Genomic DNA, 14,686 nt, shown 5'->3' on the forward strand with positions numbered 1-14,686 from the left:
CTTTCACCGGGACTCGGATAGAAGGCCCTGGAGGCCGGGCTGTGGCTTCCGGGAGCCTTGGACTCTGCGCTCCTACCCCTGAGGTCCGAGTGATCTCGGGTTCTGGCTTTTGAGGGGAGCCGTACCTTTTGAACCGGGTCCAGGTCCAGGAGGAGGGTTCCCAGGGTCTGTGCTGTTGATCGTTTTGAATTTCGGCGCCTTAGGAGCTTTTGGTTTGAGATCGGTAGGGAAGGGTTTTCCGGAGATCTGAACTTTAGCTTTCTCTAAGCCGCCATCTTAACCGGAAGTCCAGTCTCTCCATTCTAGAAACAATATTGTAAAGGTGTTTTCTGGCATTGGTCCTCAGAAGCTACTACCATTTATCTACAATCTGATGACCATAAAGAGTGAATTTCTTTCTGGTAGGTATGAAGAATTTGTTTAGCTATGGGTGTAATGGAAGACAACTGGACTGAGAGGTTAGGAAATTCGAGTACCCATCCTAGTTCTACCACTTACTTACTGTGTGACTTTCTCAAATGCCTCAGCTTCCTTGTTTCTAAAATGAATAGGATTAGGGGGCAGCTGGGTAGCTCAGTGGATTGAGAGCTAGGCCTAGAGACAGGAGGTCCTGGGTTCAAATCTGACCTCAGACACTTCCCAGCTGTTAGACCTTGGGCAAGTCACTTAACTCCCATTGCCTAGCCCTTACCATTCTTCTGCCTTGGAACCAACACACAGTATTGATTCTAAGACAGATGGTAAGGGTTTAAAAAATAAAATAAAATGAATAGGATTAGATGATCTTGTGCTATGATTTGAAGAAATATTACTGCCATCTATTCTATCATTCATGTCAATTCTAATCCTTTCTCCAATATTAAAATATATTAGAAAATATTTATATAGTTAGGCATGAACAGACAAATGTATTACATTCTAAAATGTAATATAACACAAGTATCAATAATTTAGTATGTAATCATGGCTATTAAATATTCTTCAATGGGTCTATGACTCCAATGGTGTAGATACTTTTACTACCAATGTAGATGGCAACACTTCTTTAAGTAGCTTGTTATAAGCTATTATAGCCAAATTAAGAATTGTATCCAGGAAGGAGAGGGGGGAGGGGAAGGGAGCATAAAAATGGAGGGGCTAGAAAGGGAAGCATCTCAAGGGAGGGGACTAGGGGGACTGACCTAAAGTAAATCACTGGTTCAAAAGGAGAAAGCTAAAGAAGAAAGGTCAGAACTAGGGGAAGATATCAAAATGCCAGTGAATCCACAAATGACAATCATAACTTTGAACGTGAATGGGATGAACTCACCCATAAAAGGTAGACAAATAGCAGATTGGATTAGAACCCAAAACCCTACCATATGTTGTCTTCAAGAAACACATATAAGACGGGTTGACACTCACAAGGTTAGAATTAAAGGTTGGAGTAAGACCTTTTGGGCCTCAACTGATAGAAAGAAGGCAGGAGTTGCAATCATGATATCTGACAAAGTCAAAGCACAAATAGACCTGATCAAAAGGGATAGGGAAGGTAAATATATTCTGCTAAAAGGGAGTATAGACAATGAGGAAATATCACTAATCAACATGTATGCAACAAATGGTATAGCATCCAAATTTTTAATAGAGAAACTAGGAGAATTGAAGGAGGAAATAGATAGAAAAATGAAGAGTTAATAGACATATGGAGAAAATAAATAGGGACAAAAAAGAATACACCTTCTTTTCAGCACCACATGGCACATTCACAAAAATAGATCATACACTAGGTCATAGAAACATGGCACTCAAATGCAGAAAAGCAGAAATAATAACTGCAGCCTTTTCAGATCACAAGGCAATTAAAATATTGATCGGCAAGAGTACATGGAGAGCCAAATCAAAAATTAATTGGAAATTAAATAACATGATACTCCAAAATTGGATAGAGAAGAAATCATAGAAACAATTAATAATTTCATTGAAGAAAATGACAATGGCAAAACATCCTTTCAAACCTTATGGGATGCAGCCAAGGCAGTACTTAGAGGAAAATTCATATCCCTGAGTGCATATATTAACAAATTAGGGAGGACAGAGATCAAGGAATTGGAAATGCAAATCAAAAAACTTGAGAATGAACAAATTAAAAACCCCCAGAAGAAAACCATACTAGAGATCCTAAAAATTAAGGGAGAAATTAATAAAATAGAAAGTGACAGAACTATTAAGCTAATAAACAAGACTAGAAGCTGGTACTTTGAAAAAACAGACAAAATAGACAAAGTACTGGTCAATCTAATTAAAAAAAGGAAAGAAGAAAGGCAAATTAACAGCATCAAGGATGAAAAGGGGGATCTTACCTCCAATGAAGAGGAAATTAAGGCAATCATTAAAAACTACTTTGCCCAACTATATGGCAATAAATATACCAATCTAGGTGATATGGATGAATATTTACAAAAATATAAATTGCCTAGACTAACAGAAGAAGAAATAGTTTCCTTAAATAATCCCACATCAGAAAATGAAATCCAACAGGCCATCAAAGAACTTCCTAAGAAAAAAATCCCCAGGGCCTGACGGATTCACCAGTGAATTCTATCAAACATTCTGTAAACCTCTCCTTTTATGACACAAACATGGTACTAATTCCAAAGCCAGGCAGACCAAAAACAGAGAAAGAAAATTATATACCAATCTCCCTAATGAATATAGATGCAAAAATCTTAAATAGGATACTAGCAAAAAGACTCCAGCAAGTGATCAGAAGGGTCATCCACCATGATCAAGTAGGATTTATACCAGGGAAGCAGGGCTGGTTCAAAATTAGGAAAACTATCCACATAATTGACCACATCAACAAGCAAACCAACAAGAACCACATGATTATCTCAATAGATGCAGAAAAAGCCTTTGATAAAATACAACACCCATTCCTACTAAAAACACTAGAAAGCATAGGAATAGAAGGGTCATTCCTAAAAATAATAAACAGTATATATCTAAAACCAGCAACTAATATCATCTGCAATCGGATAAACTAAATCCATTCCCATTAAGATCAGGAGTGAAACAAGGATGCCCATTATCACCTCTATTATTTGACATTGTATTAGAAACACTAGCAGTAGCAATTAGAGAAGAAAAAGAAATTGAAGGCATTAAAATAGGCAAGGAGGAGACCAAATTATCGCTCTTTGCAGATGACATGATGGTCTACTTAAAGAATCCTAGAGATTCAACCAAAAAGCTAATCGAAATAATCAACAACTTTAGCAAAGTTGCAGGATACAAAATAAACCCACATAAGTCATCAGCATTTCTATATAATTCCAACACAGCTCAGCAGCAAGAACTAGAAAGAGAAACCCCATTCAAAATTACCTTAGACAAAATAAAATACTTAGGAATCTATCTCCCGAGACAAACATAGGATCTATATGAACACAACTACAAAACACTTTCCACACAACTAAAACTAGACTTGAACAATTGGAAGAACATTAACTGCTCATGGGTAGGACGAGCCAGTATAATAAAAATGACCATCCTACCCAAACTCATCTATCTATTTAGTGCCATGCCCATGGAACTTCCAAAAATTTTTTTTTACTGACTTAGAAAAAACCATAACAAAGTTCATTTGGAAGAACAAAAGATCAAGGATATCCAGGGAAATAATGAAAAAAAATACAAAGGAAGGGGGTCTTGCAGTCCCAGATCTCAGACTATATTATAAAGCAGCGGTCATCAAAACAATTTGGTACTGGCTAAGAGACAGAAAGGAGGATCAGTGGAATAGACTGGGGGTAAGCAATCTTAGCAAGACAGTATATGACAAACCCAAAGATCCCAGCTTTTGGGACAAAAATCCACTATTTCATAAAAACTGCTGGGAAAATTGGAGGACAGTGTGGGAAAGATTAGGTTTAGATCAACACCTCACACCTTACACCAAGATAAATTCAAAATGGGTGAATGACTTGAACATAAAGAAGGAAACTATAAGAAAATTAGGCGAACACAGAATAGTATACATGTCAGACCTTTGGGAAGGGAAAGACTTCAAAACCAACCAAGAATTAGAAAGAGTTACAAAATGCAAAATAAATAATCTGGATTATATCAAATTAAAAAGTTTTTGACAAACAAAACCAATGTAACCAAAATCAGAAGGGTAGCAACAAATTGGGAAACAATCTTCATAAAAACCTCTGACAAAGGTTTAATTACTCAAATTTATAAAGAACTAAATCAATTGTACAAAAAATCAAGCCATTCTCCAATTGACAAATGGGCAAGGGACATGAAGAGGCAGTTCGCAGCCAAAGAAATCAAAACTATTAATAAGCACATGAAAAAGTGCTCTACATCTCTTATAATCAGAGAGATGCAAATCAAAATAACTCTGAGGTATCACCTTACACCTAGCAGACTGGCTAACATGACAGCTTTGGAAAGTAATGAATGCTGGAGGGGATGTGGCAAAGTGGGGACATTAATTCATTGCTGGTGGAGTTGTGAATTGATCCAACCATTCTGGAGGGCAATTTGGAACTATGCCCAAAGGGTGATAAAAGACTGTCTGCCCTTTGATCCAGCTATAGCACTGCTGGGTTTGTACCCCAAAGAGATAATAAGGAAAAAGACTTGTACAAGAATATTCATAGCTGCACTCTTTGTGGTGGCCAAAAATTGGAAAACGAGGGGATGCCCGTCAATTGGGGAATGGCTGAACAAATTGTGGTATATGTTGGTGATGGAATACTGTTGTGCTAAAAGGAGTAATAAAGTAGAGGAATTCCATGGAGACTGGAACAACCTCCAGGAAGTGATGCAGAGCGAGAGGAGCAGAACCAGGAAAACATTGTACACAGAGACTGATACATTGTGGTACAATCGAATGTAATGGACTTCTCCATTAGTGGCAATGCGATGTCCCTGAACAATCTGTAGGGATCTAAAAAATACTATCCACAAGCAGAGGATAAACTGTGGGAGTAAAAACACCGATGAAAAGCAACTGCTTGACTACAGGGTTAGAGGAGATAAGACTGAGGAGAGACTCTAAATGAACACTATAATGCAAATTCTAACAACAGGGAAATGGGTTCGAGTCAAGAACACGTGATAACCAGAGGAATCTTGCGTCGGCTATGGGAGAGGGAAAGGTGGGGGGGGAGAGGGGGAAAAGAAAATGATCTTTGTTTCCAGTGAATAATGTATGGAAACGACCAAATAAAATAAAGTTTAAAAATTAAAAAAAAAACTGGAAAAAAAAGAATTGTATCCAGGGAATCAATCTTCTGGAGATGATTTTTTTGAAGTGAGAGTTGGGTTAGTTCTTGGTCCATCTGCAGGCTTATACTGTAGTAGTATAACTAGTAGGGCTTACATGCCACTAACAAAGACTTTGAAAACCTAGGATTGAGACAGCTAGGTAGTACAGTGGAAGAGCACCAGGCCTAGAGTTGGGAGGACATGGGTTCAAATCTGGTTTCGGATTCTTCCTAGCTGTGTGACCCTGGGCAAGTCACTTGACCCTGATTAGCCATTACTACCCTTCTGCCCAAGACAGAAGGTAAGGGTTTAAAGGGGGAAAAACAGAAAGAAAATCTGGGGTTATTACCATGTCACAGTGAGGCAGTGAATAGCAGTTTTAAGTATATTAAGATTCTGTCATTTCAGTGTGGGAACTCCCTCTCTGGGACAGAAGTCACAATCTCAAAAACTATTTATAGCTTTAGAGTTAACTGAGACTGTAGGAGGTTAAATGACAGGCTGTTCGTGGTCATACACCCAGCAAGTATGACCCAAATTGAAGCATGGAAAGCTGGGCCAGACCTCAGGACCATCTCTATCCCAACCTCCTTTTTTTAGATGGTTTCAGTTATAACATTCAACTACAGCATAAATTAAAATTTTACTTTTGGTGAATTTGGTTCTAGACACCATCAAGTATAAAATATACAGAGAAGGAAGAAAAAACTTAACAGAAATAATTGGTGTAAACACTTGGTTTAAGAGTGATTGGTCATCTCTACCAATACAAACTTTCTCAAAATTCTACAAGTTCAGGATGCCATGAAGCTTCTTCTATTATCAAAGCAGAAAGTTCTCCATAAAAACAAAACAAAACATTTTAATCACACTTACAAGAAGAATTTTCAGGAATCTGTAACTATGTATTTCTCTATTACACACGTACATATTACTCTATGTAGCCATTAATCACTCAACTAATGGTTCCCCTTCACAGAGAGGTGAACTGGAGCTCTCAGAGGCTCCTCAAAGGACAAGATGTTGCCAGTTCTACTAAACTGGAAATATACTGTATATGGGCTTAGAAACAGACTGTTTGCTGACAAGGACAAAGTTAGTCAAGCCCAGAGAAGTTTATTACCAGGTTGACAACCTAGTGATTTTTTTTCCTTCTAGTAATTCATGAAGACCATCTACTAAGGCATTGAGGAATTATGACTGAAACCAGTAGAGGGAGTACCCACACTAACATTTTGAAGAATGTCCACACACACGTATACATGTAGGTGTAAAGTGATGTTTAGAAAGCAAAATTTATAAATATACTTCATCTATTACATACTAGAGTCATAAAATAGACATGAATTTTATAATTAGCACTTTTTTGGTTAGTCCCAGGAATTGTACTCTTAAGATTAATCACAATTTGAAGACAATAGTTCAGAAATAAAAAGCACTTCTGACTGAAATTCATCATTTTCATTTGTCAGGTTTCAGATGTATCTGTAGTCAGTGTAGCTATATAGTAGCAATTTTTCACTGGCTGCTATAATTATAGTTTCATTTTGGTAGTCACAGCTCACTGTAGGCAATAATTCTACTTCAGAGACCAAAATATAAAATTTTCTGATGTATTTATCAGTGCAGTATATTTTTACAGTACCAATAAGTTTTACTTGTACCATTTCTTTGGGAAATATAGGCTAGTTATTTTTATTAATTGCATATATTCAGAGAATGGACTATAGAATGTCCAAATATAGGTTTTTGAGAGGAGGCAATATAGCATACTACAAAAAAAAAACTGGATTAGGACTTGAGAAAATTGAATTATGGTTCCTGCTCTGTTGATGACAAGGTGTGTGATCAATGCAGTCCTATCTGACAGGCATTTACTAAGCAGTTACTGTGTGCAAGGCCCTGTCTAAAGCACTTGGAACACTAAAATAGAATGAACCAATTGAGAATTGCACATAACCAATGGCGTTGTGGGGAATACGACACAGGCAAGTCTCTTTCCCCTTTTGATTCTTAGTTTCCTTCTAGACAATGAAGAGGAACTTCCTTCCAACTCTTGACATTTCAAGATGTCAAATTTTGGCTATTCTTTTTTAAAAGACTTTGGGACATGCCACACCAACAAAACTAGCAAAAAAAATGAGACATATGCCCTCAGGGACATGCGACACAAACAAGGATTGTGTCCTATAAGTTTCCTCTAAAACTCTCCGTCAATGAGCTCTCTAAGGTATTATGGCTGAAGTCAGTCAGTTCCCAATGAGTCAATTCCCATTTCCTGATTGGCTTGGCTTCTGGCATCTTTCTGGGGTTATCTGCTCAGACTCTACATCTCCAGTGATTATGAGGAAGCTTATGTTACATTCAATGGGTAAGTCTATATTAAATGTATGATGTTTCATACCAGGAACTTTTGGAAAGGGAACCCTTGTTGAGAATTAGAGGGTACTTTGGTAAAAAATGTCAAAACTTGAGTTTTGTATTTTTTAAGTAGGTTTTTATTGATGTCTTCAGTTTCTTACAACACCATAGTTATTTCCAGTATCTCCCCACTACTTCTCCCAGAGAGCCATCTCATATGACAAATATTTCTTAAAAAGTCATCATAATTGATCAACACATTGAAAAATATCCAAAAACTATGCAATGTAGAACATCAATACATGTCCGTACTCCCATGAAGGGGTGGACTGGAGATGTCCTCTCATGTCTTTTTAGTCAAGATCTGCTTGAATTTAGTTCTAATTCTGTTTTGCTGACTTTGGATTTTGGGGTGTGAAGCTGTCCTTTCCACGTTTATTTCTGTAATCACTGCATATTGCTTTCTTGGTCTGCTTCTTTCACTCTACATCAGTTTATGTAAAGCCTTCCAGGATTCTCTGTGTTCATCACACATAATTTCTTATAGCACAGTATATTCATGTACCATAATTTGTTTAGCTATTCCCCAAACAATGGGCATCTACTTAATTTCTAATTTTAACCATCACAAAAAAGGAAGCTGTAAATATTTGGGTCTATATAGGGACTTTCTTTTTATTGATGGCTTTCTTGGGGTACAAGCAAAACTTGAATTAATCAAAGAGTAGTGACTGTAAATGAGAGGTTGTCTTTATCTTCCCCAGCTTCTGGAATAAGGAAGGTGATATTCAAAACATGACACAACAATACTTTTCTGGGTTGAGCAGATTATATTATTGCTGGTACTGCAAAATAAATTGCTTTTAAAAAGAGATTTTATTTTACTAATTACATGTAATTTTCACATAAGTTTTCTGAAGTTTTATTATCCAAATGTCTTCCTTCCTCCTTTCCCTCTCTCTTCTCTTGGAGCTGGCAAGCAATTTTACATATTATCATTTAACAAAGGCAAAGATAAAATTCTGACAATTCAAGTCACATGGAGACAGGCATACCAAAAAATGGATGCTAAAATCATAGAAATATACATATTAGGGGGAGGTTAGGTGGCTCAGTGGATAGAGAGCCAGGCTGGAGATAGGACCTGGATTTCAATGTGACCTCAGACAACTCCTAGATGTGTGACCCTGGGCAAGTCACTTAACCCCAGTTGTCCATCCCTTACTGCTCTTCAGTCCTTGGAACCAATACTTTAGTATCTAAGGGCTTATTTTTAAAAAAGAAACATACATACCAGGAATCCAGCTACAATAGATGCAATAGTATTACGCTTTTCTCCCCAATCAATGCATTCTGAACATCGAAGGCCTTCCAGAAATCCAGACATCTTTCAGGTTCCTAGGAAAAAACTTAAAACAAAAGCATTCATTTATTTTCTTCAAACTAAAGAAAAAATGATATATGATTCTTGTCATATATATGTATATATATGTATACACACACACACACACTATTATGAAGAAATTATTTGCAAAATTGTGAATGTTTTTGGTTCCACTCATCTCATAACAGAGAATATCTGTGCATTTTGGCCTTCACTAAAGGCCTACTCCTATGTCTCATCGTGGAATGGAAGTGGCCCTAGGCTTTTTTCCCCCTTTTTTTAAAAAACCCTTACCTTCCACGTTAGAATCAATACTATGTATTAGTTACAAGGCAGGACCTCCCATCTCTAGGGCTGGTTTTCAATTCACTGAGCTATCTAGGTGCCCCTGGCTTTGGGTTTTTAAAAGTTATACCCATGCACTAGCACTACAAACTTTGGCAGGTTCTATCTAAGTTGAAAAGGCCTGGAATTCATTACCAATGAAGGGACAGTGCCTGGTATAAGAGGACTAACCTAATAAGGGATGGAGAACTTCATCATAAGTAGCACAGTCATGAGATAATGGCTTGGACACAGTAAATCATGAAACAAAGAATGATTTAAAAGTTATCTTCAATCCTATGCAGCTACCTTCCATTGCTTCAGGAGCAGAGTAGCAAAAAGGATACTAACGATCAGTTTTTGGACCTTGAATACAGATTTAATTAAATGATACAATGATGAATGAGTTGACATGGTAATAGAACAAGTTAAAACTTCTAAATTAACATCTTCTCTAGAAACCAAACCAGAAGATATAAGGAAGCTAAATCCAAGGCTTCTCTCTCAGGTTTTCCTTAGAGAGGTAAATAAAGGAATTGGCTTCCCCCTCTACTCAGAGGAAATCAGAATTTCTTGATCATCCTGTCTTGCAGTGTTCTTGATAAGCATAAGAAAAAAATAATGGTGGATAACTACAGCTCATGCAGCAATATCTGATAAAGGATGAGGAAATGCAGAGATTATATCAACTTGATAAGATCAACCAAAGCAAAACATTGCTTAACAAAGCTCTCAGTGACTCCAATATAAAGGGCATAAAGAAGCCAGGCAAAAATCAATTTGGAAAATATGTCTCAGGACAAAGAAATGAAAGTGAATTATAGAATCTTAGAGGTCATCTAGTTCAACTGATACTGGAACAAAAATATTCTCTAGAATATAGCTGACAATTGTTTATCTATCTTTTGCTAAGAGACTACCAAATTCCTGTAAAAGGCAGCTCACTTCCCTTCAGAGAGTTCTTTCTACTCATTAGGAAATTTTCCTGATCTCAAGCCTAAATTTGCTTCTCTGCTTCTACCCATTGAACCTGTTTACTTTCTGAAGAAAAGAGAGGAATTATGGTGATGATGGCTAGCATTTATATAGCTTTTAAATATTATTTCATCCTCACAACAACACCTGGAGGTAAGCATTACTTTCTTTAAAATTTATTTTATCTTAATTAATTTATTTAATGTTTTCCCATGGTTACATGATTCATATTCTTCCTCTCCCCTCCTCTCCCCCCCCTCCCCCCCCAGCCAAAGAGCAATTCCACTGGGTTTTACATGAGGCATTGTTGTAAACCTATTTCCATATTATTTGCTTATAGAGTGATAAGTTAAAAGTCGACATCCCCAATAATATCCCCATTGAACCATGTGATCAAGCAGTTGTTTTTCTTCTGCATTTCTACTCCCACAGTTCTTTCTCTGGATGTGGATAGTGTTCTTTCTCATAAATCTCTTAGAATTATCCTGGGTTAACTGCATTGCTGCTAGTAGAGAAGTCCATTACATTCGATTTTGCCACAGTGTAATAGTCTCTGTGTACAATGTTGTTCTGGTTCTGCTCCTTTCACTCTGTATCAATTCCTGGAGGTCATTCCAGTTCACATGGAATTCCTCCAGTTCATTATTCCTTTCGGCACACTATTTGGAGGTAAGTGTTATTGTTATGCTCATTTTTCAGATGAGGAAACTTGAGGCAGGCAGAAGCTAAATGACTTGCCTACAGTAACACAGCTAGTGTCTGAGGCTGGATTTGAATCCAGGTCTTCTTGATTCAACATCTCATGGCTTTTACTACACCAGCCTTTTCTATATGATGCTCCTTCAAATACTGGAGGACAATCATCACTTCCCCTAAGTTTTTTCTTCTTCAGGCTAATCATCTTTCAATTCCTTCAACTTACTCTTGGATAGCTTGAACTTAAAACGTTTACTGTATAGGTAGTCTTACTCTATAGATACTACCCAGCACATCAATTGCAAGTGGAGCTATGAACTCACTAATCTGGGAGTTTTTCCAACAATGCATATCACAAGCACGCCATGCTTGACTCCTTGGCCCCCTACATTGTCCTTTCCAAACTCTGCTATCCAAGTTGAGTTAAAGGATCTCCTTACTTCTTGAGATCAGTAGAGCACACTGCCCATCCCTCTGTTATCTTTCTTCTAGCTAAGATGAGTGGTCACTTATTCTGTATGCTATTGTGGGGTTCTTTTTTTTTTTTTTAATCCTTACCCCTGATGTCTTAGAATCAATACTGTATTGGTTCTAAGGCAGAAGAGTGGTAAGGGCTAGACAATGGGGGTTAAGTGACTTGCCCAAGGTCACACAGCTAGGAAGTGTCTGAGACCACATTTGAACCTAGGACCTACTGTCTCTAGGCCTGGCTCTTAATCCACTAAGCCACCTCGCTGCCCAGTTTTTAGTTTTAAGGGCAATAGTGAGACACGTAGTGAGTACAAGTAGGTTGTAGGATATTCTCAATGATGACTTACATACAAAAAGTGGTCTAAAGATACCACAAAGGAAATATTTGATTGGAAGATGGGCTGATCATGTAGAGAGTTGGGGTTAACAGATCAATAGCCTGGATACTGTCCTGGTACCGATAGAAAAGTTAACAGACCAAAAGAAAGGACAGAGTACACTGGGTAAACTCTATGAAGGATTCATGGGAGGATATGAACAAGATGAAAAGCCACAGAGAGGTTGCAAATTGCAGAAAAGGAAGCAGATAACCTATGTTATTGAAATCATAGATTCACAGAAATACCGAGAAAGCATTTGAATGATTTTAATTTTGAGAAACAAAAGATTTCTTCATATGTATACGTATGTATGCCTCTGAGAGCCCTTCTAGTTCTAAACCTAAAATATATTTCACTTAAAGAATGATTTTGAAATAGTTATGCAATGTTATGTAGGTTCTTGCCCTAATAGTAAAAATGTTTTCTACCTACTGATTAGATACTTCTTGAAAGCTGATGGCTTATGTTCTAGATCTAGTCAGCTGTTTGACTAGTTTTAAATTATTATTTTAACAATAGTCTGTTTTAACACAAACATTTTAGAAGTCAAAAGGAATTGAGATAATTTTATAAGTCAGAATATCAGTTTATAACAAAATTTCCTTATTGTCAATGGCAGTATCAATTGTACCAGAGAAAAACAGTGGAATAACTAACCTCATTTCCTTTGACAAGACTACAAAACAAGTAGATTAGGGGATATGATGTAGTTTACCCAGATCCAAGTTAAGAACCTGATGGTCTCTCATGCTAATCATGGGGACTAGAGGCAAAGGCATGGCTTACTTGATAATCCAAGGAATAAATGGGTTACTCAGCAAGCATTTCATAAGAGGTTCCCATGTGCAAGAGACTGTGTTGGGAATAAGAGAAAGGCAAGAACAATGCCTCTCTTAAAATAGTTATTAATGCTCAATGTTATTTGGAACATCTCCAGTAGAACACTCCATGGATCTGAAGTCACATTTAGAGGGACATCATGTTCGGAATGAGAAGTGATATTGCCAGAATCGAAGCACATCTGGGTTTGAAGTTTGGTTTTGGGCTACACATTTCAAGAAGAATAATGACAAGCTACAGCAGGGATTCTTATCCTTTTTTTGGGTCATGGACCCCTTTTTGAGGTCTGTTGAAGCCTATGGACTCTCTCTCAGAATATTGTTTTTAAATATATAAAATACATAGGATAACAAAGGAAACCAATTATAATGAAATAGTTATCAAAATATTTTAAAAAACAAGTTTATGAATCCCAGAAAAATCTTTGAGTTAGAAGGCATCCAGAGCAGGGCCAGAAGGGCAATTACAAGCTTTGAATTCATGTCACATGAGGATCATTTGAAGGAACTTGAGATGTTTAGTTTGGGGAAGAGAAATTTTAGGGAGACATGAAAGCTGCTTTCAAACATCTGAAGAACTGTTATCTGTAGAGAATAAACTTGTTTTCCTAAACCTCAAAGGACAGGAGGAAAGGGAAGTGGCAGAGGAGACTATTTTGGCTTGATATAGGAAAAGATTCCCTTCCAATCAAGTGAGTTCAGTGCAAAGACCCATCTTTGGAGAAAATGAAGCTCTGTTCTTGCCCTGGTTGGAAGTCTTCCATCAATGGCTGTACTGATTTATCAAGTAAGATGCAGAGGGCATTTGTGGTAAGCTCTGGGTTAGACTAGATAGCTTCTGAGGACCCTTCCAAATCTGAGATTTGAGGTTCTATATTTCAGGTATTTAAGGAAATTTTCTTTCAGGAAATATTTTCTTATAGTTTATTATGTTACTTTAAACCTTTTTTGTTACAGCTATTATATTTCTTCAAACTTCTTAGTTCCTTAATAGTTTGACAATTTATTGCACAGTATTTTTCTCCATCCATATCACTTTCAGCTTTCTTCTACTTGCTCCACCTAAACATCCTGTCTCATCATTGTTTACTTCCTGTTTTTTTTCTTTCACTTCTAAAAACCATACATAGTGAGATGGGGATGGGCTAAGTGACTTATCCAGGACACAATTACTATGTGACTGAGTCAAGATTCAACTCAGGTCTTCCTGTCTCCAGATCCAGTGCACTACACACTTTGTACCTCCAGTATCCAGGGACTACCCTTTTACAAAGTATTCTGCCAAGCTACTCTGTGATACCAAATACTCACTTGTCCAAAACCCTAATGGAAGGAAAAGAAGAGCAGGGAATTCTGCTTCCCCCAGCTTGGGATGTTAATTCTTTGATCCCTGATGAGTTTTTAGAATTATGTTTGACTATTTGCAAGTTCAAAGAAGGATGTACGGAGATTTGAAACAACCAGCTTCTTCTATGCAGTAGGGTCTGTGTTTGTCTAGCCATAACACCACTTGTTCCTGGTTCAAGCTATATGCATTCTGGGATAGTTATTATTCAACATCTCCTAGTTTCCTAGGAAGGGGCTGTCTCCTTTCCGTTCATGGATCCTGGTGCCCAGAGCTCGGTCCAGACTGGGCGGGGTTCAGCAAAGTCTCGGGGAATTCCCAGGCCAAGGAGGGGGGATGCTTTGGGAGGAGGGTGACGGGTGACCCCAACAGCCCCTCCCCCCCGACCCAAGACTGTCTCCTCCCCCAGCGACAGGGAGCTGGGGAGGAGGGATGGGGAGGCTGCTGGGGTCTGGGCTGGAGAAGATGAGACCCGGGTTCGAATGTCGCCTCCGGCACCCAGAATAGACCTGACTGTGGGAGCTACAGTTTCCTCGTCGGTAAAGACGGAGGCACCTCTGGTACCAGCTGTCGCGACAGTCTAAGGCGTTCCCGGGTCAAGCCAAGCTCCGGGGGCGCCTCCCCTTCCCGACCCCCGAACTCTGGCGGC

At 38.0% G+C, this 14,686-nt stretch overlaps 1 protein-coding gene across 2 annotated transcripts in view; it reads right to left on the reverse strand.

Moving 5' to 3' along the window:
* TMEM50A (transmembrane protein 50A) overlaps positions 1-14,686 on the reverse strand; it is a 31,055-nt gene that overhangs the window by 16,221 nt on the left and 148 nt on the right. The window contains exon 2 of one of the 2 annotated variants that reach the window (XM_001363014.5): positions 8,918-9,032. In XM_001363014.5, coding sequence (XP_001363051.1) covers positions 8,918-9,010 — 93 coding nt within the window. In that variant the 5' untranslated portion in view covers positions 9,011-9,032. Of the gene's footprint in view, positions 1-2,342; positions 2,530-8,917; positions 9,033-14,686 lie in introns of those variants that run through there. The other variant, XM_056795526.1, reaches the window with a different exon arrangement.

The sequence above is a fragment of the Monodelphis domestica genome, chromosome 4 (assembly GCF_027887165.1).
Source record: "Monodelphis domestica isolate mMonDom1 chromosome 4, mMonDom1.pri, whole genome shotgun sequence".
Taxonomy (NCBI): Eukaryota; Metazoa; Chordata; class Mammalia; order Didelphimorphia; family Didelphidae; genus Monodelphis; species Monodelphis domestica.